At 56.5% G+C, this 23,110-nt stretch overlaps 8 protein-coding genes across 8 annotated transcripts; 5 read left to right on the forward strand and 3 right to left on the reverse strand.

Moving 5' to 3' along the window:
• Nucleotides 1-398: 398 nt before the first annotated feature.
• COL26b_001932 (uncharacterized protein) lies at nucleotides 399-2,304 on the forward strand (the record flags this gene model as incomplete). The annotated part of the gene is made up of 3 exons (XM_053174868.1): nucleotides 399-809; nucleotides 1,255-1,471; nucleotides 1,571-2,304. 3 exons carry the CDS (start codon nucleotides 399-401, stop codon nucleotides 2,302-2,304), a joined length of 1,362 nt encoding a protein of 453 aa, XP_053041163.1.
• Nucleotides 2,305-2,728: 424 nt separating this feature from the next.
• COL26b_001933 (uncharacterized protein) lies at nucleotides 2,729-3,891 on the reverse strand (the record flags this gene model as incomplete). Its single annotated transcript, XM_053174869.1, has 4 exons — nucleotides 2,729-2,846; nucleotides 3,018-3,105; nucleotides 3,443-3,626; nucleotides 3,778-3,891. 4 exons carry the CDS (start codon nucleotides 3,889-3,891, stop codon nucleotides 2,729-2,731), a joined length of 504 nt encoding a protein of 167 aa, XP_053041164.1.
• Nucleotides 3,892-5,728: 1,837 nt separating this feature from the next.
• BNA1 (3-hydroxyanthranilic acid dioxygenase) lies at nucleotides 5,729-6,394 on the forward strand (the record flags this gene model as incomplete). Its single annotated transcript, XM_053174870.1, has 3 exons — nucleotides 5,729-5,760; nucleotides 5,822-5,897; nucleotides 5,960-6,394. 3 exons carry the CDS (start codon nucleotides 5,729-5,731, stop codon nucleotides 6,392-6,394), a joined length of 543 nt encoding a protein of 180 aa, XP_053041165.1.
• Nucleotides 6,395-6,616: 222 nt separating this feature from the next.
• Nucleotides 6,617-7,457, reverse strand: COL26b_001935 (uncharacterized protein; the record flags this gene model as incomplete). The annotated part of the gene is made up of 3 exons (XM_053174871.1): nucleotides 6,617-7,044; nucleotides 7,099-7,310; nucleotides 7,372-7,457. 3 exons carry the CDS (start codon nucleotides 7,455-7,457, stop codon nucleotides 6,617-6,619), a joined length of 726 nt encoding a protein of 241 aa, XP_053041166.1.
• Nucleotides 7,458-9,434: 1,977 nt separating this feature from the next.
• Nucleotides 9,435-10,242, forward strand: COL26b_001936 (uncharacterized protein; the record flags this gene model as incomplete). The annotated part of the gene is made up of 2 exons (XM_053174872.1): nucleotides 9,435-9,491; nucleotides 9,688-10,242. The coding sequence occupies 2 exons, from the start codon at nucleotides 9,435-9,437 to the stop codon at nucleotides 10,240-10,242; spliced, it is 612 nt and encodes a 203-aa protein (XP_053041167.1).
• A 3,148-nt stretch (nucleotides 10,243-13,390) lies between these two features.
• Nucleotides 13,391-14,142, forward strand: COL26b_001937 (uncharacterized protein; the record flags this gene model as incomplete). Its single annotated transcript, XM_053174873.1, has 3 exons — nucleotides 13,391-13,461; nucleotides 13,612-13,728; nucleotides 13,803-14,142. The coding sequence occupies 3 exons, from the start codon at nucleotides 13,391-13,393 to the stop codon at nucleotides 14,140-14,142; spliced, it is 528 nt and encodes a 175-aa protein (XP_053041168.1).
• A 3,643-nt stretch (nucleotides 14,143-17,785) lies between these two features.
• Nucleotides 17,786-19,457, forward strand: COL26b_001938 (uncharacterized protein; the record flags this gene model as incomplete). The annotated part of the gene is made up of 3 exons (XM_053174874.1): nucleotides 17,786-17,976; nucleotides 18,026-18,077; nucleotides 18,147-19,457. 3 exons carry the CDS (start codon nucleotides 17,786-17,788, stop codon nucleotides 19,455-19,457), a joined length of 1,554 nt encoding a protein of 517 aa, XP_053041169.1.
• A 2,376-nt stretch (nucleotides 19,458-21,833) lies between these two features.
• COL26b_001939 (uncharacterized protein) lies at nucleotides 21,834-23,049 on the reverse strand (the record flags this gene model as incomplete). Its single annotated transcript, XM_053174875.1, has 2 exons — nucleotides 21,834-22,460; nucleotides 22,516-23,049. The coding sequence occupies 2 exons, from the start codon at nucleotides 23,047-23,049 to the stop codon at nucleotides 21,834-21,836; spliced, it is 1,161 nt and encodes a 386-aa protein (XP_053041170.1).
• Between the last annotated feature and the right edge of the window lie 61 nt (nucleotides 23,050-23,110).

The raw sequence follows: 23,110 nt of genomic DNA on the forward strand, positions 1-23,110 counted from the left end.
CGCACACCACTCTTTCATCACTTCTCCACCGGCCAACCACATCCCGCGCGGGACGTACGCAACGGCAAACATCCGTGTCACAGTCTAGCCTGACAGCACATACAGAGAGAGATAGAAGACAAACGGGCGTGCACAAATACTGCATTGCACATTATTAGACTTCCAGGCTTCCTAGCTCCGGGGAGTTCACCCTACCCATCAACTACCACATCCATCCACCTCCGTCTCGGACACCTCTTACACCCCCCTCCCTCATCTACCTTACACCAGCCATCCACCACTTTTGCCTCCTCCCAGCGCAAAGCATCCTTGTCCCCTACCATCCCCTCCCCCCTTCTGTCTCCAACTCCAACTCCCCCGCACGAGCTTTAAGCAGGTCCATCCGAGGCAGGGAGAACATGACCCAGCTCTCCGCGCCGGACCCAACCTCTCCCCCGTCCTTCTCCGAAGACGCAACAACATCAACAACAACCACAGCAACTCCATCCACCACCACCAACGACACCACTCCAGCCCTGCAGCAGCAGAAACCCAACGGCGACGACGCCATCACACCCCCGACAGACGCCGAAGTCCACGAGATCAAAACCCACCTCGCCGCAGCCGCAACCGCACCCATTGTTGCAGTTCCTGCTGCGCTCGCCAAGGACCCGGCCGCCGCTACCGCTGCAACGTCAGCAGCAGCATCCAACACCAACACCACCACCTACGAACCAAAGATCCTCATCCTCGACGGCGACGACGACTTCCAGGAGGTTACGAGCTACTGGGATGCTGAGGCCATGGCTCCCTTGAACGCCGTCTCTGCGGTTAGTCCTTTTTCCGCCTGCTCTTGAGTTCTAGTTGTCACGCTGTTTTATGTTTTGCCTCCTTGCGCGATGTGAACCTTGCAGTAGTTCGCAGCCATAGTAGCATCATCCAAGGCGACGTTCGCAGTAGTCACAGTGGTAGTTAGTTCTACATCTCGACTTATGCGGCATCCAGCCCATCTTCAGTTTTGTGTATCATCGCCGCCATATCCTCACACCCCTCCTCCACCCTTCGCCATCTTATACACACACAGCGTATACAGTATATACATCCCATACATCTCACACTCCAACCTCATCCGCCTCCTTCTTTCCCTTCTTTCTCCCCTGTCCTTTCCTTTTTCTGCTCTCATTTGCGTGTGGCGCCGACACACATGTCGCGCCGCCGCCAGAGGAAGAAGCAACCATGTACTTGTGCGCGAACCGCATGCTGATGCGCTCAAAGGCGGCCATCGCGCGGCTGCGCCGCTACGTCCCGCCCCCGTTCCCCCTCTGGGACCGCCTCCCCGTCAGCCGCCGCGCCGCCGTCCTCATCCTGCTCTACGCCGACCGCAGGGGCGACCTCCGCGTCGTCATCACCATGCGCGCCGCCAGCCTGCGGAGCTTCTCCGGCCACGCCGCCTTCCCGGGCGGCAAGGCGGACACCCTGCAAGAAACGCCGTGTAAGTCAACTCCTGCCCCTGTCCTCTCCACAATACACAAAGAGAGAAGAGATTCAGAGACATGAAATGTAGAAGATGGACATCTAACACCCACCCAAGACGAAATCGCCCGCCGCGAAGCCTGGGAAGAAATCGGCCTGCCCATGGACGACGCCCGTATCCCCAAACCCTTCAAGATCGAGCCCCTCTGCTACCTCCCCTACAACCTCGCGCGCACCGAGCTCGTCGTCCGCCCCTGCGTCGCCTTCCTCCACGCCGACGAGGAGCCCGACGACCCGGAGCACCCCTCCCCGCTCGTCGAGGAGCGCATGATCCCCCGCCTCGACGCCAAGGAGGTCGCCGCCGTCTTCTCCGCCCCCTTCCACAACTTCCTGCGCGCCACGGACCAGGAATCACCCTCATCATCAAGCACAATCCAAAAGAAGCAGAGGCCGCTGCCCCCGGGGAGCTGGTACGAAGGCAACTGGATCCAGTGGAAGGACCACCCCTGGCGCGTGCACAACTTCTACGTCCCCGTCGACGACCAGCGCGTCACGACGCCCGGCAACGCCATGGACGCGGACCACCCGCAGGGCAACCTCGCCGAGAAGCTCGAGGAGGAGCAGGACCAGCAACGGAGGTTCAAGGTGTGGGGGCTCACGGCGCACATGCTGGTCGACGCGGCGCGCATCGCGTACGGGAAAGAGCCCGAGTTCGAGTGCAACCCGCACTTTGGCGACGAGGAGATCATCCTGCAGGCGGAGCGGGAGGGCAGCCTCGTTGACAAGAAGAGGAAGAGGGACGAGGGGGCGGGTGATAAGGATAAGGAGAAGACGGAGCCGGCCAAGATGTAAATGCGAAAAACAAAAATCGTGAGAGAGTTTGGGAAATATGCTTGCATTGGGTATGATTCTTTGGAAGAAGGGCCGTTTTCCCTTCCACTTTGTAGAAATAACTATATAGAGTCTGTCGGCTAGAAGAAGCCGCAGCTGACATGACGGAACGAAAATCTGCTTTACCCTGCCCCTCGTCCTTTTTGCTACCGAGGGAGATAAAACGTACGGGAATGTGTCCAACGCCTGCGACTTGCAACATCAAGAAAAGCAAACAATGCGCCCGCCCTCCTTCCCTGCTCCCCCGCGCGAGTGATGATTCTAAAGCAGCGTCCCCCGCGGTTCCTGGAAAGAAAGGATATATGCCAGTTGCAAACAAAAGTCGAGCCCCCTGAAACTGTGGGATGTGTTCGTGTTGGTTTTAAGTGGAAACGGGGGAGTTCTTTCAATGGCAGGCGTTGTCCTTTGTGGAGGAGGTCGAGTTCCCAAAGATGACGTAGCCGACGAAGGCGCCGACGGCGACTGCGACCATGACCCAGCCGTTGTAAGTCATAAAGATGAGCCTGGGAGAGGTTGAGGTCAGTTTCGGCGAATGCGGTTGTAAAATGGTATTATGCGCGCGCGAGTGGATTCTATGCAGCGCCGCGCATCGCATGGCATGGCGGCCGCATTTGCTCGCACCCGCGCACGTCGCCCAAATTTGGCAGCTGGAGGGGAGACGAGGGGGAACTCACATAATCATAAAGGCGTAAAAGTTCTGCGCGGCGTACAGGGCAGCCTTGATGATGTGGGCGGTCCTGCTGGCCTCTGCTTGTTCGCGTCCTGTCCATAGGAAGGGGGTTGTCTCAGTAACGGTGCCAGCGATGCCTCAAGGAAGACAAGACTCTTAGCTTTTTCACATGGTTCTAGGGGGGAGGGGGGGTTTTGTAATATCTGCGCTCACCGGGGGCCGACCTCCTTCGTAGAAGAGGCGGCTCTTTTTAAGAGGTGTTTTGCGCATGTTTGTGTTTTATGTGTAAAGCAAAGAGTCTTGTGGGGTGTGGTTTATGACGGGGAGAGGTTTGTATGTTTTGGGAGATTTTCTGGATGTGTGTGTGTGTGTGTGTGATATATGCGCATGTAGATGGCTCGGCCGGGGCAGGCAGGAGGAAAAGCTTACTCGGGAGGGAGTCGACGCGCTTGTTCACGGATTGCTCGTAGCGGCGGGATGCGGCGCGGAGGGCCTCGTAGCCGGCGGCGAGGGCGACGACGAGGAGGAGGGAGATGATGAGGCCGCCAGTCGAGCGGATGTGCCATTGGCGGAAGACGATGCAGAGGTTGTTTGTGTCCCAGGTGAAGAGCATCTAACACGGAAGATGGGAGGTTAGCATTGCTCGCGCTTGTTCGGGGGGGGACGGGTGAGAAGCCAAACTGTTGGCAACAGCTCCCCGCCGTCGCCGCCTCCGGAGCGGCCATGTCGACGGGGAAAGAGGGCGAGGAGAGGAAAAGACGTACGCTCATGCTGCAGCGGTCGCCCATGCCGCCGCCCATACCGCCGTGGCCGCCCATGTTGCTGTGGTCCATGGCGGCGTGGTCCATGTGGGAATGATCCATGTGTGCGTGGTCCATTTTGACGGGGAAATTTCTGGGTATTCTTTAATGGATGCTAATCGTTGAGGGTTCGAGGAAGCAATTGAGAAGCGGTCGTCGAGGTTCGGATTGCGGTTGTTGATGTTTGAGAAAGAAGGGTTAAGGGGGCCCAAAGGCTCGGGATGTGATACTGCGGTCGGGGGTCGGATGGTGTCACATCAGCTGGGGGTGGTGTCTGATAAGATAAGAGGTTTACGCGGGGGGAGGGTACGTCGTGGTCGGTTAGAGCGGGAGCTAAGGGGAAGACATGCGGGCGGGTATCAGAGAGACGATCTAGAATGAATGGGCAGAGCACGCCTGTTGAAGAATATGGGATTCTTGGGATTTATCACAGCAAGGTATGCGGATCCAGCCTTGTGCCGTACATGGTCATGCAGAAAAATACCACTCAGGGCTCTGCGCAGAGAAAGCGGTGGCGGGCCCGTGGCTTGAGGAAACTTGCTCATATGTGCGCAGGTTGCGACGGGATGTTCCCTCGTTCCTTTTGTTTGGTTGTCACTGTCGGTGTAGGGAAGGAGCAGGTAACTAACGGGCTACTCGACTAGCTAACAACTCAGACGGGCACTGTTCAAAGGGTGTCAGCCTTTCTTCTGGTGCGTGGCAGGAGAGTTAAGGTCGATGCGGAATAGCTCTGGTCTGGTTGGATGGAGGAGGGGCTGGAGCAGTGCCGCTGAGTGCGCTGTGCCGTGTACTTCCACAGTCCACTGCCCTCTATCGTCTACGCCGTAAGCAACTTCGCAGTGAGTGAGTTTGGGGCGAACTGGATGCAGGACGTGGCGGGAGGGAAGGACCTGGCAGTGCATTCGCGGCGGCTAAGGCGTTGTTGACTCGTCTGAATTGTTTTAAGAGGGTGGTTCCGCCCGGGCCTCTCCCATCCTCGGATTCAAGTCTCGCTCGCCAGCATCAGGTGGCCAGCCAGCGTGCTTTTTTCTCCAGTGAGATGGCAGCGGCCTGGGAGACTGAGTTGCATTGCTGACGCCGACGAGGGCGGGCTGCTGTCCACTGTCCCATCTTCTCTTACAGACGGCCTCGTACAGCGAGCGAGGGCAGGGAATGCTTAAGTGGGCGAGACAGCGCCAGACGGGTAGGGCGGGGCGAGGGGGCCCGGCTCCCAGACATGTGTGATGCCATGCGTCACATGGGTGGCTCTTTTTGTCTTGCACCTCTCTCTTCACACTGCTGCTCCGTCACTGGACAGTCGATGCTGTTCAAGGATCGCTCGGCAGATACGGCGGGGTTGTTTCCGCTGAGCGGTTAGGGACCGGCTGTGGGTTTTGCCTGCGCGCGTCTCCTACGGCTCGAGTTGCCGATGATGCGCTGATGAGACCGTCCGCTGGGATGTTTCCCATCTCGACATGGAGTCTTTTGACGAGTTGAAGATCTCCATTAGTAAGACGGTCGGTTGTGGAAAAAGCTCGTGGCGGGCCGTTCAGTTTGCTCCGAAACCCCAGGCCGAAGAGCCGCTCCGGATGAGGCACGGCTTTTAGCGGATGGAGGCTGATAAATGCGACTGCTCTTTTGTTGGAAATCCGACAGAAAGTCGACAAAAGCCTAAAATCTCATCAAATGCTGACTTCTCATTCGCCACGTGAGAGCAAAGAGAGAGAGGCATTATCTACACAACGACATCCCATCCCATCCAGCCCCTCAACTCTGACCTGACCTCATCTTGACCTGTCCATAAACCTCCCGCCGAGTCATCAACCCATATATAATTCTCCATCGCAGGAGAAAAAAGTCAACTCTGATACTATTGGCAAAATATTGAATTGGAGTAGTGGCCCGCGACTCAAGTGACTCCGACAAACTTCTCACAATGCTCTCCACCCCTGTCAACCTCCCCAAGTGGTAAGTCCGCTCGTGATGCACTTGAAGCTATTCGCGCAATACCAACTCACACCAACACAAGGCTGGAGGAGAACTCCCACCTCCTCAAACCGCCAATCAACAACTACTGCGTCTACAATGAAGACTTCACCGTCATGGTAAGCCAAACCCCTCCCCCTCTCACCCCAGCCCACGCAAACTCACTCACAACCCTCCCCAGATCGTCGGCGGCCCCAACGCCAGAACGGACTACCACATCAACCAGACCCCAGAGTGGTTCTACCAGTACAAGGGCGCCATGATGCTCAAGGTCGTCGACGACGGCGTCTTCAAGGACGTCATCATCCGCGAGGGCGACATGTTCCTCCTGCCCGGCAACACCCCGCACAACCCCGTGCGCTTCGCCAATACCGTCGGCGTCGTCCTCGAGCAGCGCCGTCCCGAGGGCTCGCTCGACCGCATGCGCTGGTACTGCGAGGCCTGCCGCGAGGTCGTCCACGAGGCCGCCTTCCACTGCACCGACCTCGGCACGCAGATCAAGGCCGCCGTCGAGGCGTTCAAGGCCGACGAGGCGGGCCGCACGTGTAAGAAGTGCGGTGTTGTTGCGGAGTCGGCGCCGAAGCCTGGTGCGATCAAGGACCCTAACCTGGAGTGACGGCGGGACTTTTGAGATGGAGGCGCGGAGTTCGGTGGGTGTTGTTTACGGGATGTTTGGTATGTTGTAGGCGATGCAGATCAGACCATCTATAAAAGTACATGTGATCTTGCTACTGAATGTTTCGAGACTTTATATTCTAGACCGGTGACCGCCGTGCCTCCTTCATCACATAAACCCGCTCATTTACTGCATTAACCTAACTTCACGAAATCCCCCGCCTCATGTCTCCGCAAAGACGTACGAGCTAGGCGACTCCTCCACCGCGACCTCGATCTTGCCCTCAGCGAGCTCCTTGCCGCCCACACGGATACCGGCGCGGATGACGTCCCCAGGCACGGCCGGGCCGACGCCCGCGGGGGTGCCCGTGAGCACGATGTCGCCCTGCTCGAGGGTCATGACCTTGGAGATGTCGCTCAGGATGCGCGGGATCTGGAAGAGCATCAGGTTGGTCGAGGCGTCCTGCTTGGTCTCGTTGTTGACCTTGAGGAAGAGCTCGACGTCGTGCGGGTCTGTGATGGCGGACTTGGCGATGACGTCGCTCATGGGCAGGAAGGTGTCGAAGCCCTTGGCGATGTCCCAGGGCAGGCCCTTCTTCTTGGCCTCGTTCTGGGCGTTGCGCGCCGTCATGTCGATGGAGACGGCGTAGGCTGTGAAGTGTTAGCCTGTGAGGGGAGATCGCGTAAGATAAAGGGGTGACGCACCCTCGATGGCGGCCAGGGCGCCCTTGTAGTCGTCGGGCTTGAGGTCCTTGACCTGCTTGCCGAGGATGAGGGCCAGCTCGACTTCGAAGTGCATGTCGACGCCCTTGGGCCTCAGGACGGGGCCGGCGCCGGGGAGCAGGATGGAGGAGGTGGGCTTCAGGAAGAAGAAGGGCTGCTTGGGGCGGGTGTTGTTGAGCTCCTTGACGTGGTCGCTGGACGCTGCATGTTAGCCGTCTGGATCACAGGCAATGGTTGGGGTGGGGGGTTGCTCACGCATAGTTGCGGCCGATGCACACGACCTTGCCGGCCTTCTTGAACGAGGCGGCGGTAGCCATTGAGCGCTTGAAAATCATCGACATCTTGACGATATATATGAATTGAGGTCTGAGATGAGGTTCTGTCAGCGCTTCGGGGGCTCTTTAGAGTGAGTGAGGGTAGGCGACGTCGGAGGTGGCCACCGGAGCTTCATCGGAGTCTCGGCTCACGAGCCCGATAACCTCGGGAGGATACCCGGTGAAAGGGAGGTTTGGCCTACAAGAACTTTGATAAACTTTGATAAAGGCGCAATTGTCAACCCTGAATTCTTATTCAATGAGGGCTTTACTTTTTTTCGTAACTGCACTCCCAGATGATTCACTTACTCTGACTGGACAATGGCTTGCTCTGCTGGAGAGAGGTGTTTGAAGCTCCAGTGGGGAACTTCCCCTCGGGGAAAGCAGGAAAGCCCGAGGCCTGAGTGGTCAGAAACGGACATCGATAACGCCATTTTAGCCACAGTGAGCCACAGTTATCGGTTCCAGCACGCCACCCCCACCACTCAGCATGGAACTCGAGACTCGTAGGAACAGTCGAATAGAACGGCAGGTCACGAAGAATTCTTTCGGGTCGTTGCCATCATATATCTATGCTGTAAGTGTCTCGCATAAATATGGCAATTCTAATTATCCTATGGTGGTGCTAGTGTAATGCGGATAGCACTCCTTTGTGAGGCGACGTCCGTAAGGGCACGTTGTGGCATTTCGCAAGAGCTGTTCGTATCACTGTGAAATGCAATCGCTCCTGAGGCAAGGTAGGACAACGAAAGACGAACCGACGTGCAGGTTTGACTTTGATCCATCGGCTTTTCTGTGAGTGCTAGGGGATAGCGGGTTGCCAGGGCCATGCCCAACAGCTGTATTCCTGCCATTCGTTTCCAGCTTTTAGATTGTTTGCGCAAAGAAAACTGCTAATGTGTGTACTAATGTTTGTACTACAGAGTACATGTCAGACTCCAGCAATAAAACGCTTCTCATTCTCGAAGACATCACAGCATGGCGAGTTATGGAAGATTGTCATCCAAAGTACGCGGACCATTTACAGCATACCCGAGTGTTGAGCATGGCCTTCGTCAATTCAAAAGGGCTGCAGTTAAGTTCCCTCGGCATACTTCTGTGCAGTACGGATGGATGCCCAGACAAAGGCAGCATAACGGGACGGTTTCCCCAGGTTTGATACGTACTGAGATCTGCCCAAACTCCAAGCGGTGGAGAAGATTGGTCGCGGGGAAAGCAGGCCAGACACGTCCAGTGGACAGTGACGGTGACAATCGACAGGGAAGAGCCCGGGGATCCGCGCATTGTGGCTGAAGTGCTCGGTGTGGGGGGTTTCCTCCTCCCCGCTTCCGCGAAGATGGCGACGGCATCAGATCCAATGGGAGATCGAAGAGGACACTTTGCCTTGTCTCCGGCGGGGTAATAGCGCGCCTTGGAGTTGCGCTTCTGCAACCTCTGATCTGCCGCCGTTTGGTACTCGGGGAGGTGCTGTCCATTGGTGGTGTGCCTGTTTATCAGCACCTCAGTATTATGCAGCCCGTAGTGAATGTGCCACGGCGGCGTGCAGCAGGAATCAAGCACTCGCTGAAAGTCACCACAACGGCAGCTGCAGCAGCAAAGGGGCACCCGGCGCTCTGTCCTTCCCCCACACGCTTCTCAGACACAATCAACTTTAAGCCGCCTGCAGCAAGCTAATGGTACCTGACAAGCGCACCATCACACCGCTACTGCTGTTGTACCTGACGCTCTGTGGGAAAGAAGAAAAAGCTAAGACAACCTGGAAGCCTTGAATGACGGCGTCGGTGGGTTTCCATGGCCCGTCCCACCAACAACCTCCCACCTCCCAGGCTGTCTTTACCCTTCGGCCGCCCGCTAAATCCCACCATCGATATCCACTTCCCAGCAACGCCTTTAACTTTCCTTGGACTTTAATTGACCACCTCCATCCGTCCCTTTACACGCACGCGACCGAAAATCTCCAGGAGCCCTTTCGCAACGCAAACGCAGCAAAGGACGCCCAACGCCATGGAGAGTCTCCAGCTGGCGCAGATGCTCGCCGACTTGAGCAGCCTCAACGCGGCGGTACGTGTTCCTCCTCGTCTTCCTCATCCCCTGGCCCCCCATTACTCGCCCATGTCACCCATCGAAATCTGCCCCTCGCGGTGCGCATCTCGCAGGGGGTAGGATAGGAGGCAGATCCGCAATAAACTTTTCTCTGCCTTCGCAGCCGATGCTGCCTCTCGATAACAACCCCAAAAGCTGACGACATTTCCGCCAGGAACCCAATGCAGCAGCAGCTCTCGTGACGGCGAACAAGGCGATCGAGACGGTTGAAAAGACCAGCGGCGGCGTCGTCCCCAAGCGACCAACCGACGAACTCCGCCGCGCGCACTCTTCCCAGACATCACGCCCAGGCACAGGCACCGCGACGCCCGCCCGCGTCGACAAATTCGGGCGCCGTATCATGATGAGCCCGCCCATGCTCTCGCGGTCCAACTCGGCCCAGGGTTCTGTTCCCGGCACGCCCAAGGGGGTTTCTGACGTACATCACCCCCTTCGTCACCCTTACCCCCACCACTTCCTGGAGGTCCCGGGACAGGAGACGAGAGCTCACACGATTGCGCAACAGGGCGAAGACGATTTGGACAGGGCTTCGACGCTGATGGCTTTGTACGAGATCCGCGCGAAGCTGAAGCAGCAGGACAACAGCAGCTTGATGAAGGCGAGGGAGAAGATTGCGGACCTCGCGCAGAGGCAGCAGCAACAGCAACAAGGCGGAGCGGGCAAGAAGGAACCCGAGAAGATCACCTCCAGGTTTACGTTTCCCAAGTGATAACGACGACACATCGACAACACGGACGGACGCAGACGGTTTTGTTACCTTTTGAGCAGCGGCGGTACGGCGTTTTACGGGCGAAATTCTTTCTCCATTTTTCAGCAAGGGGAAACAGGTACTCGGCATGGTTGCTTTGTTAAAAGTCACGACGAATTTGGTGTTACGGGTTCCACGAGCGGTTGTCGCTTGGAAGGCTGGGCATGTGCTACAAGTTTGGAAGGACAGGGAGGCGACCTTTGATCAAGGTCGCTCACTGGCTCTTGGTCTCGGTCCTTCATCCGGTTAATGAAGGACCTCGGGAAAATTTCGGTGCGGGTTGACAAAAGATTGCGAGGGTCTGTTATCCTTCGAGGACGCAGCCTCTTTCGATGCTCTGTAATAAAGCGGTTGAGAGGCTGAGTACATCGCAGCGCTTGCTGGGGGAAGTTCCCTCGAGGCTGACCAGCGCAGGATTCGCGTGTTCGTAGACTACACTTTTCTTCTAATACCAAGAGCAGTACAATTACGATTTGAAATGGCTTTCGCGGACAGACGTGCTGGATCAGCTTAGATGTGACGAATACCGAAAAAGGGATGCAAGCGGTAAAAAGTCAACCTGCCGCCAAGCCCGGCGGTGCACCGGGCATACCACGGAGGTCCCGGCCGACGGGTGTGCGGCGGAAGGTGAGGGTTTTGCGACCGAACCAACCGTCCGGCGCCTAGCTCGGGGATTGGCCAGGAAGCGCGGCAAGGCAAGCAAAAACAGAGTTGGTCGCGAAGGAAGCTGGAAACAGCCTTGGCGGAGGCGCCATGGAGGCGGTAAATCTAATCTCTGTTGGAGGGGCCGCGCTCGTGGAAGTTCAGCTGGGATTCCCGATTTCGTGGGTTGGATAGAGGTGGGATGGGTTAGATTATAACAAGCCGGCCTGAAGCCTCGGCCGGGCTGTGTTATGTTAAGTAATCGGAGCCTCCAATGTTCTCGTCTGTGGAAGTATTGTTGGTTGCTCGCGCTCTCGAGTTTTCCATTATGTAGGCACCACGTACGGTCTGCTCTGGTTGGATTCGACAATTGCCAGCGCCGCGGCGGGGATCCTTGGTCAGGACCCTCCACTCCCAGTGGGGTGGTCCACGACGCCAGGCAGCGCTGGACGGGGCCGCCGTCAGCAGCAGCAGTGCCCCCGGTAGCCCGGGACACGCGGGTCGCCGGGCGTCTTTTAAGGTTGGTTTTGGCAGTCGCACTCGCGTCGAAGAAATGGAGCTGGAACCCAGGGTAGTGGATATTCCTGGCCTCAGTTCCTAGAAACGCCCGCGGCAGGAAGGGGTTAACGTGGAAGGAAACATTGGATTGCTGTCATAAACAAGTGAGGGCTTATTAGGCTGAAGTTATAAGTACCCAAGTCGAAGAAGGTTTCTTAGTGGAGGGGGATGAGATGAGATGAAGCTGCAGAGAAACGAGACCAGCCGGAGATATTATGCCTGCGATGCCTAGTTAGGTAGCTCACGTGGGCGGCCGTCTCTCCCGGGAGAAAGTGTCGAGTTACCCTGATGGACGAAGGAAGTTGTGGAATGTCGCCGCCGGTCGGTATATCGATCGTTTAACTCTCATGAATTCCGGAATAGGCAATTGGGGATTACACTATCACTGGCGATGCGGAAGAGGTGACAAATGGGACGGGAATAAGGGACGGGCGGATCTGGTGAGCTGCGCAGCTCTACATCGCCTAGCCCACTTGGCTCGCGCATTGGCAGGCCATGTACCTGACGACGCGAGATGCTGCAGAAGATGGGCGACGGCGCAAAAGTTTCCTCTCGATGATTCCAGATTCCGGCGGTGGTGACTGGTCGTCGGGAGGAAGGTAGGGTCACGCTACCGCGGCAGCGCCACGGTTGGTGAGGAATCCCAGCGGGGAATATTGGGCCACCAGAAGTGTTTGGCCAAGCCTCCCTCGTTTGCCTTTTCGGCTGGTGATGTCAGGCGCTGGGAGCGATATCCCCGGCCGGCCTGCGCTCGCTGTGATTCGCTCCTCGGCGTGCTGCGAGGAGAGGACAGCTGCGGTTGGCTCACTATTGGATTACACAGCCACTGACGGGTCGCTGGAGAGCGGTGGACTGACTGGCTGGTCGGGCGAAATGGACCGTGCGGAATAGAATTGTTTTGTCATGACTTTGGTTGTTGGGGGAATTGTAATGGCACGTAGTGCTGATACCGGCGCAGCGGTGATGCTGATTGCTGATGATGCTGGTGCTGCTGAGATGTTTCTGAGGGAGGCATGGTCCAGGTGGTCAAGATTCGGATAGGTAGGTACCGTCTCGATGGAACGGAGGGACGGAGGTACAAGAACGGCAAAATCGGAACCAGTTTCGTGAGGCAGCCCGGTGTTGGGATACGGCAGCCGGAGAGTAAGGGTACTTTGTGTGCGTTGGAGTCAGTCACTGTGTGTGTGTGGGAATGCGCGAAGGTTCCAAGCTCCGAACAAGCAACCAAAAGTCTGGGCAGAGGAGGCAGGCCACGCAATTCATTCGGGGCCGGTGACTCTGCCCAGCCTCCAAGACGTCGCTTTGTCCAGAGACGGGTGACGGTCTTCTTGGCCTTTTCTTCCTCACCCAACTTTCATGACCTACCAACGAATATAATTGATCCATCCCTCGTCCTTCCCCCCCTCCCTCTTTCGCCCATCCCATTTATTTAGACCTTTTTCGCCAAGCTCGCGCTCAGCCTAATCAAACCCGACTCGACTCTTGCAGCGTCCGCTCCGCCCTGCATAACACCCCAAACGACCTAAGCCTTATTGCACCTAAACCCACCTACGAGGTCCCTGAAGCAGAGAACCTAACCCGGGCGGGCCTTATTTCATCCAACCTTTGCCCCATTCACTCATACGAGGGGGTGAACGTTACAGCAACCGCGACGTCAGGCCAACAGCCATCACGTCATTGAATAGCGATACATCTCACGACACAACGCCACGAGCTTTCTTTTGCTTTGGCATCACTGCGAAGACGAATTCAGATTGAGAGACTTCCTATCATTGCGTCTTTACTTTTACGGCCACATTCCCTGTTTGTCGGCCAGTAAATAAGTTCGGTTGGCAACTTCCGTCGCCTACACCCTACAGCAAACATCGACTGCGCCGTCTCCATCAAGCGCATCGCCAAAATCATCAACATGGCGCCGGCAGATTTTCACATCCTTCCCTACCCTCTCCCTCAGGCAACTCACGATGCGATTACGAAGAGGTAAGTCTTTCGTCATGCTTCCCCGTCGGGCACATCGCGATCTTCCGCCGATCAACAACGACGGCAGATTGCGATGGCCCGCCCCCCGTCCCCATCCCCATCCCATCACCAGCGACGATTCATCCACGCAAAACTAACACCAACGTTCAGAGCCACGTACTGTAACGCATACGGGTGCTACGAACGCAGTTCGTGGTACTACTGGGGCCGCTGGGTCCTCGCCGCCGTCGTCCTGGGTATCGCCATCCTCATCCTCGTCGCACTAGGGTACGTTACATCCAGCACATCGCCTTCCCCGACAAAGCCCCCGAAAAGAAGCTGAACTGACTCTCTCAAAACAGATGCGTGAGCTCCCGCCGTCGCAGAAAGCGCGGCATGTCGCCCTTCTACGGCACCGGCTGGATGAGCAACAACCAGAAGTACTACCCCCAGAACACCACCTACGCCTACAACCAGCAGTACCCGCAGCAGGGCTACGGCCAGGGCCAGCCCGGGCAGTACCAGAACCCGCCCCCGGCCTACGGCCAGCAGCAGCCCCAGTACACCGGCACCACCTTCAACCCCAACGACGGCTACTACGGCAATCACAACGAGGGCATCAACCTCCAGCAGCCGCAGAACGCGTACCACCAGCCCCAGGGGACCTACGCGCCTCCCGCCGGCCCGCCTCCCGGAAAGTAAGAGGGTGCTTGCGTGTATGTGTTTTTGGGAGAGGATGAGTTGCCATGCGAGAAAGACAGCACGATGGAAGGGAATGGGAAGGGATATGCGAACACCAGATGATACCTCGATTGCGGACCAAAATTGATCCAGCGGCGTTTTTAAAAGGTTTCCTTTTCGATGGGAATTGGGGGACCTAAGAAGATGAACCATGTGGAGGAACGAAACGTCGGCTGGAGTAATTCTCCTCCTTTTCACGGCCTACGACGGTTAAGACAGAGGTATTTTCTCTTCTGACTGTATGATATCTCTTTTTTAGTAAAAAGACTAGTTTTTCTAAGGACCTCGACCTCTCTCTTGATGCTCTGACGTAAAAAACTCATGTCGTTGGCCGATCTATGGTGACGCGCTAAGCTCAGGCCGTGAGAGCTCTTAAACGCCGGCTTCAACATCAGATGGTTCCTGAATTTGCTGTAGCCGACATCTGATGCTTCTAGAATGAGCTTCCAGAAAACACGGGGCGCTCTCTGGCGGTAACAATCTCGGCGCCCCGGAGCCGGGAGCTAGACAACGAGGATGGATGCCTAAAACGCCCATTTCCCGAAATCTCGTGGCGTCCAAGGGTTCTTGATCCCACGATCCTCCCAGATGAAGATGCAGTCGAGAAACCACGCAAGACAATAGAGAACTGACCAGGCAAGCCGAATAGTAATAACCCAGGAGCCTTAACGCAGTGAGTAGAGTGCTTTACTCAGCAACACTGGAAACGTATGGGAGCACGAAATCAAGAGTCTGCTTTCTTCGTCGGCGGTTGTCCCGACCTACACGGCGCCTCCTCTCCCCCTCAGGACCGCCTGGAATGCGACGAGAAAGTCTCACCGACGCTGCTTGAAACAGTAAGGGCCATGTTCGCATATAAAACGACCGAACCCCTTCAGCGCCCACCGCCGACCGAAAAGTTCGAGACAAGGAGAAGCATTCTCGGTTTCGCAACACTATTCTCGGCGGGCCCCATTGCCGTATCCGACCCGCCTGCTCAGCCCGCCTGACGAGAAAACACGACGAACGACACGGAGTTCCGATTGTGGCGAGTGAGGTCGGGATTGGGAGCAGAGCTGTGTGGCTGACCCGGGTGGCGTTCATGGAAATAACCATCGGCCGTGGCATCCGAATCATGTGGGAGAGCCCCAGACGCCCGGACCACTGCCAAGTCAGCACAGGTGCCTGAATCCTCAGGCGAGCGACAGATAGAGTCCACTCAAAGTGCAGGTTTCACCTTGTGACCCTGCAGATTGGAAGCCACTCTGTCTCTGTCTCTGCATGTTGCGAGCAGATTTCCGGCGTGTGGGTTTTGGCTTGTGCCCGCTTTGCTGCTGCGAAACTTCGGTAACCCGTCAGCGGGCGAGCAAGCTCAAAATTGTGGTCGACGAATCCAAATCATCTCCGACCCCTGAGTCCTGACAAGCTTCTCAGAAGGAAAAGCGGGAGGGTATGAAAATACGTACCCCCTGGCCGGCTTAAGAGGTCGCCGCTAAGGGACCGGGACTTGGGGAGGAGGGAATGCTTCGACCAACGGCCAACGCGACACTGGAATAGGTGGGAAAGGGAACGGCTGCGCCGCGGCACTTGCGCGATTACAGGGGCTTTGCTGGCACAGAATTTTGCAGTGCATACTTCTGCCGCGAGTTGCTTCTGGCTCCATTGCCTGCCCGCTGGCAGAGTTCGCATTTCTCAGCGAGGGTGAGGCCGGGAGAAAGGGAGACTCTGCGGGAGAGAATGCGAGCGAGGAGCGAACTGCTCACCCCACCAGAGTTCGTCTGAGCCAGGCACGATGCACGCCGCACGGCACGCTGCACGCTACGGCCAGGAACGCCTGTGAGAGCCAGGACGCTCGTGGAGCTTCAGGTCCAATCTGCATCCACTTTGGTGAGCACTCAGCAGCCAGCAGCAGCGCGGCTTGGTACACTAGGCAGGGGGATGCCGCTAGAGCGGCATGGCGCTCGATCGCAATTCAAATTTCCCGCTCACAATCTGAAATCTCCCTTGGCTTCCCTCATGTGTGTGGGCTGTGGACAGTGGTGCGCGTGCGTGTGTCTTCTCTCTGCCTTCCATCTCTGCTCCCTCGTTCTCTCTATCGCATCGCTCTTGATCGCTCAAGTCGCTCTCTCTTAGGTAGGCACGACACACTGACGATTTTGTCATTGCGCAGTGTGATTTGTTGATCTCCCTGTCTCTCTCTTTCTGAGGTAGGCTCTCCTCCCCTCGGGCCGTTTCCTTACCTCTCCGCTCTCACTGGACGGGGTTCATCCACTGTGTGTTTTGTCGTCTTGATCGCCCGCAACCCTCGTGGAAACCGTTAGCTTTCTGGGAAAGTAGCGCGTGCGTCACGTCAATCCTTTCCCGTTCCTTTCTTCTCTCAACGCTCCTCGTTATTTTTCTCCCTCGTCCCTCCTCATCCTCCTCCCTTCCGTCCCCTCACTGACGCTCCGGGAAAAGGTTCACCTCCAAGGCCATCCCATCCACGGCACGGCGGCCTCTCACATCCTCTTTTTTATTTCTCTCGACACCCTTTGGAGGTGCATTATCCTCGACAACCCGACCCGGCAGGCTGCGTCCTGTTCCGTTCGCTCCTTTATCAGTTGTCTTTCGTCCCAAGTTCCGCCCGCCTTCCCGAGGCTGTTTGATGCCGGCTCCCCGTGTCTCTCTCTGCGCCTGATTCACTCCCTTTAAGGAACGATAGACATATACACAGCATCAGCAAAGTTTGGATAAACAATCCACTCATTCCTTTCTCGACTCAGCCCGCCGCCACACGAGGATTTATTGCATTTTTCGTCACCACACACACAATTTACGTCTCACGACGAGACCCTCCTCAGCTACAGCCCACTACCTACCTGGGATATCCGTGTTTCTCTCGACAAGGCCCGCGTATACCATACGAAATATCGGGAACCACCACCCCTTTTCTACACGAAACAAACAGCGTCATTCGCCCAATAAACCGCCAGCCCCCAACCGCAATCTGTTGGCCACCGATCGCCTATTCTCGGGGTCATCCTGTCAACCCTGCGGTGCTTACTGACTGCACCGCCCAGTTTCAGCGCCATTTTGAGACGAAAACCTCTGGGCTTCCCTCGGTCCTACGCTGTCATTCGCTGCGCCTTCCCCTACCACTACGCAAGGGGGCGACTACGCTTTACACTGCACCTCCCGCAGTGACGAACCACCTTCAACTCTCCCTCCTCTAACGGCAACACACAGGCATTTCAATTTCGTCCCTTCCAGAACCGGTCTGTGAGAGGGGACATCTACTTTCGTTCACGCCTGCCGCTTTCGCTTGCTGCGCTTTTGCCTCCTCGCCCGTTTCTCGCCTGAGATCGCTCTGTTACACCTGCGTCACCCGGACCCTCAGGACACAAGCGGCTCGCCTTCCATTCCCTTGACTGCACGGAAGATCAACGTGCGTTCAGCCGATCAAACGAAACACCGAGCAATCCGTCTTTTTTCATGAGATGATGGACCTATAGTCTTGCTACTATTCCGCAACTTAATCCCTCTCTCATTCGACAATCCCGACCTCGACACATACCCCGGCTTTTTCGAGGGTATCATACCGAGAATCACGTTCGTTGGAGAGAAATTTGGCATCTCAGCTTTCAAGATGCCTTCAATCGACGTCGCCATGGCGAGGAGCCTCCGCGGAGGAGTTTGGGGCTCAGTAATGTCTAGCATGGCTGCGACTATCGAGAAGCGCCAGATCATGTCCACGGTGGAGAACGTGGGAAACCAGGTTAATGATGTGAAGACGGCATTTTCAAGTTGGGACAACTGCATGTCCGTCAACTATTGCAAGTAGGTTTACACGGCTTGAGTTAGGATCGATGGATGCTGACATGCGCAGGTGGCCGGTCATCGGAGTCATGATTGTTGGCGGCTTGATCATCTTTTCGATTGTATGGTGTATCATTCGATGCGCTTGCTGCGGTCTGTCGTGCTGCTGCCAGTGCTGCTACTGCCTCAAGTGCTGCGGTAACTGCTGCGGCTGCTGCGACACCCCGAAAGGAACGCCTCACAAGTACCTCGACGAGCCGTACTCTTCGAATCAAGGATACAAGTCACAAGCGCCCATGAACGCGAATTCGAACGTCCCGCCATTCCTCCAAAACCAGCCTACGCATACAGCACACTCCACAGCACCAGTGCCCGTGGCATCCGGAGCCTCGGCGCCCCCTCAGTATGCCGAATTCGATGTTAGCAAGTCCGGGGGCAAGGAGGACGGAGACGCTCTTCCTGCTATGCCCAGCTGGGAAGGTGCTGGATCCAAGAAGGTTGCGATCGAGGAAGAGGTGGAGCTGGAGCAGATGAACAAGCCCGCTGCGTCGCCAAACCCGAACATGCCTCTCATGGCACCCAACGCCATGTCCCACCCGAACAGCCCGATGCCTGGCGACAGGAGCCCCTACGGACAAAACGGACAGGCCGGAGCTAGCGGCTACTTCCCCAATCAATCTGCGGACCCCTATGCCATGAACAACCAAGGATTCAACAACAACGGATACGGACAGTCCAACTCATCTTTCGGCGTCGACCAGTACGGAGCCGCGGCTGTGGCTGGAGCAGCTGGAGGCATGGCGATGAATCAAGGCAGACGGACTCCCGCCCGTGAGTTCAACAACGGTGGTTACGGCCCGCAAAGAGGACAGACTTTCCCACCGCCCCAGCACGAGCTCGACGGAGGCTTCGGTGGCTTTGAGCAAGGAGGATATGGCATGGGCCGCCCCCCGCGCAACGGACCTAGCCCGGCCCCCAGCAGAGCCTTCACTGCCCCCCCTCGCAACGGCCCCAGCCCTGCGCCTGCTGGCTACCGCCGCTCGCCGGCCCCCGATTACCGCGGTTCCCCCGCCCCTCCTCCCGCCGACTACCGCAGGTCCCCCGCTCCTCAGGATCCCTACCGTCGCTCCCCTGCGCCTCAAAACGACTACGGCTTTGACCAACAAGACCAGTATGGCAACGACAACTACAACCGCCAACAATACGGTGGCGGTGCGCGTCAGTACTCGTCCGAGTCGACCCGACCTTTGGCCGCGCCTCAGCGTAGCTACACCGGAGACCACGCTCCCCAGTCCCCCGACCTCCAAAACTCTGGCGGCTTTGACTTCCAGTCAGGCTACAGCCGCCCGCAGCAGTACAACTACAACCGCGGCCCCGCCACTGGCCAGCCAATGCACGCCGAGCCGGAGGAGGAAGAACAGCGCCCCCCGCAAAGCAGCGGCGGCACGTACCCAGGATACAAGGCCTACCAGCCGACCAAGGAAGGCTGGAGCGGCGTTTGAGCGAAATGAAAGAAAAGCATTTATCACGACCTTTTGACATGGAAAGCATTGTTTTCGCATGCGTGGCGACAAATTGGAATGCTGTCTTCGTCACGGCAGTCTATTTAAAGACTAATGCAGTCCGAAATTCATACATCCGAGGCGGCGTTACTTTGAGTTTTGATTAAAGTGGTTTTGTGATGGGGTCATCCCTGAGCCGACCGCACCCTTTCGCAGAAACCACTGGTCGTCTGTTTGGAACATCAAAAAGAGAGATCTGGGGTTGGTTTCCCACACGGAGTTTCGGGCATACAGAAAGAGCCTTTATTTTTTCGAATCTTGATGAGGGAGCAATGGAGGGTGTATAATGAAATGACCCAGGTCAAAGTTTCTGTTTCTATGTTTTATTGTTTTTCTGTACGGGTTTCCCTTGCGTCATGGCGAATCTTCATTTCTTGCGGGGCCTTTTGTTCTTTTTTTGCATTCGCGTGGATTTGGCCGTCCACACAGCACTTCTTCACCTCACACGTCTTGACGCTGAACGAGCCGCAGGCTGGCGTCGTCTTCTTCCATCATTGATCGTTTGCTACGTTGTCCATCCGCAGACTTGGGATGGATTTGAGTTTTGGGGAGCAGGAAGGTTGAAGAGGGGGGTTACTCGGACGTTGTGTCTAGGGTAGGGGGTGCGGGAGATGGACAGGGGTAAAGAGGTTGTTGCGATGATGGTGTGGGAGAGATACCCGCTTCGCGAGAGGGAGATATCAGAGGATTGAATTGAAAAGATCATACCAAAGATTTATGACATGTTCATCGTGCGATGTGATGATGAGATTCGTGGTAATCTGAATTGCGGGTCAGCCGCTGTTGTAGTTCCGCAAGCCGTGTATGGATTATCTCTTTTCGTCCTCTTCGGAAGAGAAGATGCAGAGGCGCGAGTATATATCTGATGAGAGAAGAGGACGTGACGATGGATTTTCTTCTCCGTAAGTACCTAAACAAGATTACCTGAAGCATCCTGTCTTTCGTATCTTTGACTGCGTTTTCTTGTGGTCCATCAAGACACACAGACGTCTCAAGTCCGGCTTTGCCAGATCGTTGTCGCCATCACACGGTTGCAGGATTCACAAGGAAAACGGGTGATGTAGTTAAGGCAGTGAACGGCGATAGGGTCTCTGGTGATGGCGATGGCGTGGGGGAGGGTATACCAAGAGAGAGAAGTGAGAGCATTGATCTTTGTCACCGTGGCTAGGGACATGAGAGGATGGATTTGTGTCCGAAATGCTGAGCGTACGAGACACTCATGAGGCCTAACAAGCGTGTATCGGGGATTCTGTTAAGGATGCGAGGCTTGGTTCAATCTGCTTTGAACAACCTATTTCCCTCCCCCTTTAACGCGGCGTCGAGTTTGAAAACAAGAATTGTGTCTCTTTCTTGTTTTTCTATGTCTCCTCTGCAATCTCTTATGCCATCAATAGCAAAGCGTCAGTGCAATGGTTGGAAACAGTATGGACTACAGCTCAGGTACTTCCAGTGGCGACTTATATGAAGGCGTTTGAGGGGCCAAGACCGCGATAACGTCTCCCTCTGTCCAAACGCCTGCGCGATGGCGTAGCAGAGCGGTCTCCCTTTTGAAAGATGTACAGAGAGGCGGCCGGCGTCTTTGCTGGATTGGCTCGAGTCGTTGGCCATTCCCGATACCCAATGCTTTGCACATCTTCCAAGGCCCGGAGGAACTGCAACTGTACGGCTGCCATGCACTCTGCCACACGTTCCTGTGATCGGGGACGTGAGGGCGTCAGACAAGCAATCCGAACCGTCATCCTGCCAATACCTATGCGCTGGACACCTGATCCTCATACCCGGAAGTATCTTCTCACGAGCATGGCTTCGAGTGATCCTCCGCCCCTTCCCTGATCTTCCACACCACTCGTCCGAGACGGGACCGCTCCTCCATCCCTCGTATTCCCCAATGTGTCATGGCAGCTTTACGCCAGGCTGTTGCTTGGTATACCATCGTCTTGGTGTCATGTCCTCTCCCAACTTATCCGCTTGTTTTCAACAGGATCCAGTGCCTCGAACGAGCAGAGGCTTTCGTCATCAACATACCCGCCAGCAGTCTTGGGATCTGCCATGATGGCTTGGTTCGGTGCTGCGCCGTAGTGAGGCAATCTCGGAAGGAAAGAAGTCATTGACACCGGGAGTCTGAAGAAACGGACCTGCTTGACCAACCAATGCATTGAATTACCCGAGCTTGCTATTCTCCATAAATACGCCGCGCAGCAAGATATGTGATAACGTATATAAGCCATATCGATATTGTTACAACCCCAAGAGACCATCTAGGCCCTACACCCGTACATGTTCTAGGTTACCGTCCTCTCGTAAGGGTTACACAAATCACTCCTTGGGGAAGAGCTCCGCCGATATGTCCTTCCTTTGGTGGTTCGTCCTGCTCGAGCTGCTGCCAATCACCGTGGGCGCATCGCCGTCCTTGTCGGGATCATACTCCGCATCATCCGCGTGCTTCGCCTTCTTTAACCTCAGACTGCTGCTGTCGTCCGAGTCGGTGTCGTTGTCGCTCGCCTCGTCGGCGTCGTCGTACGGGCTGACGGCCGCGTGCCGCGAGCTCCACTCGGGGTCTTCATCCGGCAGGCGCTCGTGCTCGGTCTGCGGCTGCTTGATGAAGGAGTCGATGATGTAGTACTGCAGCGCGTTCATGATGAGGGGGAAGAACATCATGACGAAGAAGATCTGCAGCTGCTCGTTGCCCTCGGTCCAGCGCAGGGCCCAGTCGCCTACGCGCGAGATCCAGGGAAGTAGCAAGAAGATGATGAGCACGCAGAGCTTCATGCCAAAGAGGCCGCAGAAGTAGATGACGGACTGCTTCAGCCACCACCAGGCATTTGGCGGGTTGCCATAGTTGCCGGACTTTATCGACTCGGCGGGCTTGCCCATTGGCGTGTAGGCCACAAGGCCGGTGAGGACTCGGAGGAGCACGATAAGGATGGGGATGCCGATCGTTGTCTGGGTCACACGTTAGCCGGGTACAGACAGAAAGCAGGGAGCACAAGAAACTTACGTCGATGGCGAGGTTGAGCAGGTAAAACGAGCAAGGGTTTGGCGTGTAGTCCTCCTCGCGCGTTACTAACCTCCGCACGTTGGCCGTCGTCGTGGGGTCCAACGTAACAGAGAAGCGCCCCGACGTCAACATGGACATGAAGACGTTGGCGATGTGCACCAGCACCGAGCCAAACACCTGCTTCGACACATCAAAGAACCAGATCTTGACGGGCCTTTGCGGTCGTTCCCTCCAGCGCTTGTACACCAATGACAGAAGCGCCAGACCGCCGAGTGCAGCCTGGACGATGAGGGCAAAGGAGCCGAGCAGGCTGCACTCGCCGTTGCCGCCTCCCTCCTTCATGGCAGCGGTCGCAGTCGCGGCGGCGGCCGATGTGACAGCGGTGGCGACGACGTCGGCCATGGTCTCTGCTGCTGGGTTCGTCAGGGGAATCATGGTTGTTGTTGCAGCGGCAGCGAGGGCGGCGGCGAGGGTTGATGTGGGAAGCGCATCTTGGGCGCCAGTCGCTATTGCGTAGGGCGGCGGGGGGGCCATTGGCCTGGCCGGTCTAGCGATTATGTACGGCTAAGGGAGGCAAAGACGCGGTGTCTTTGTG

Source organism: Colletotrichum chrysophilum (assembly GCF_026319265.1).
Source record: "Colletotrichum chrysophilum strain AFK26 chromosome Unknown scaffold_9, whole genome shotgun sequence".
NCBI lineage: Eukaryota > Fungi > Ascomycota > Sordariomycetes > Glomerellales > Glomerellaceae > Colletotrichum > Colletotrichum chrysophilum.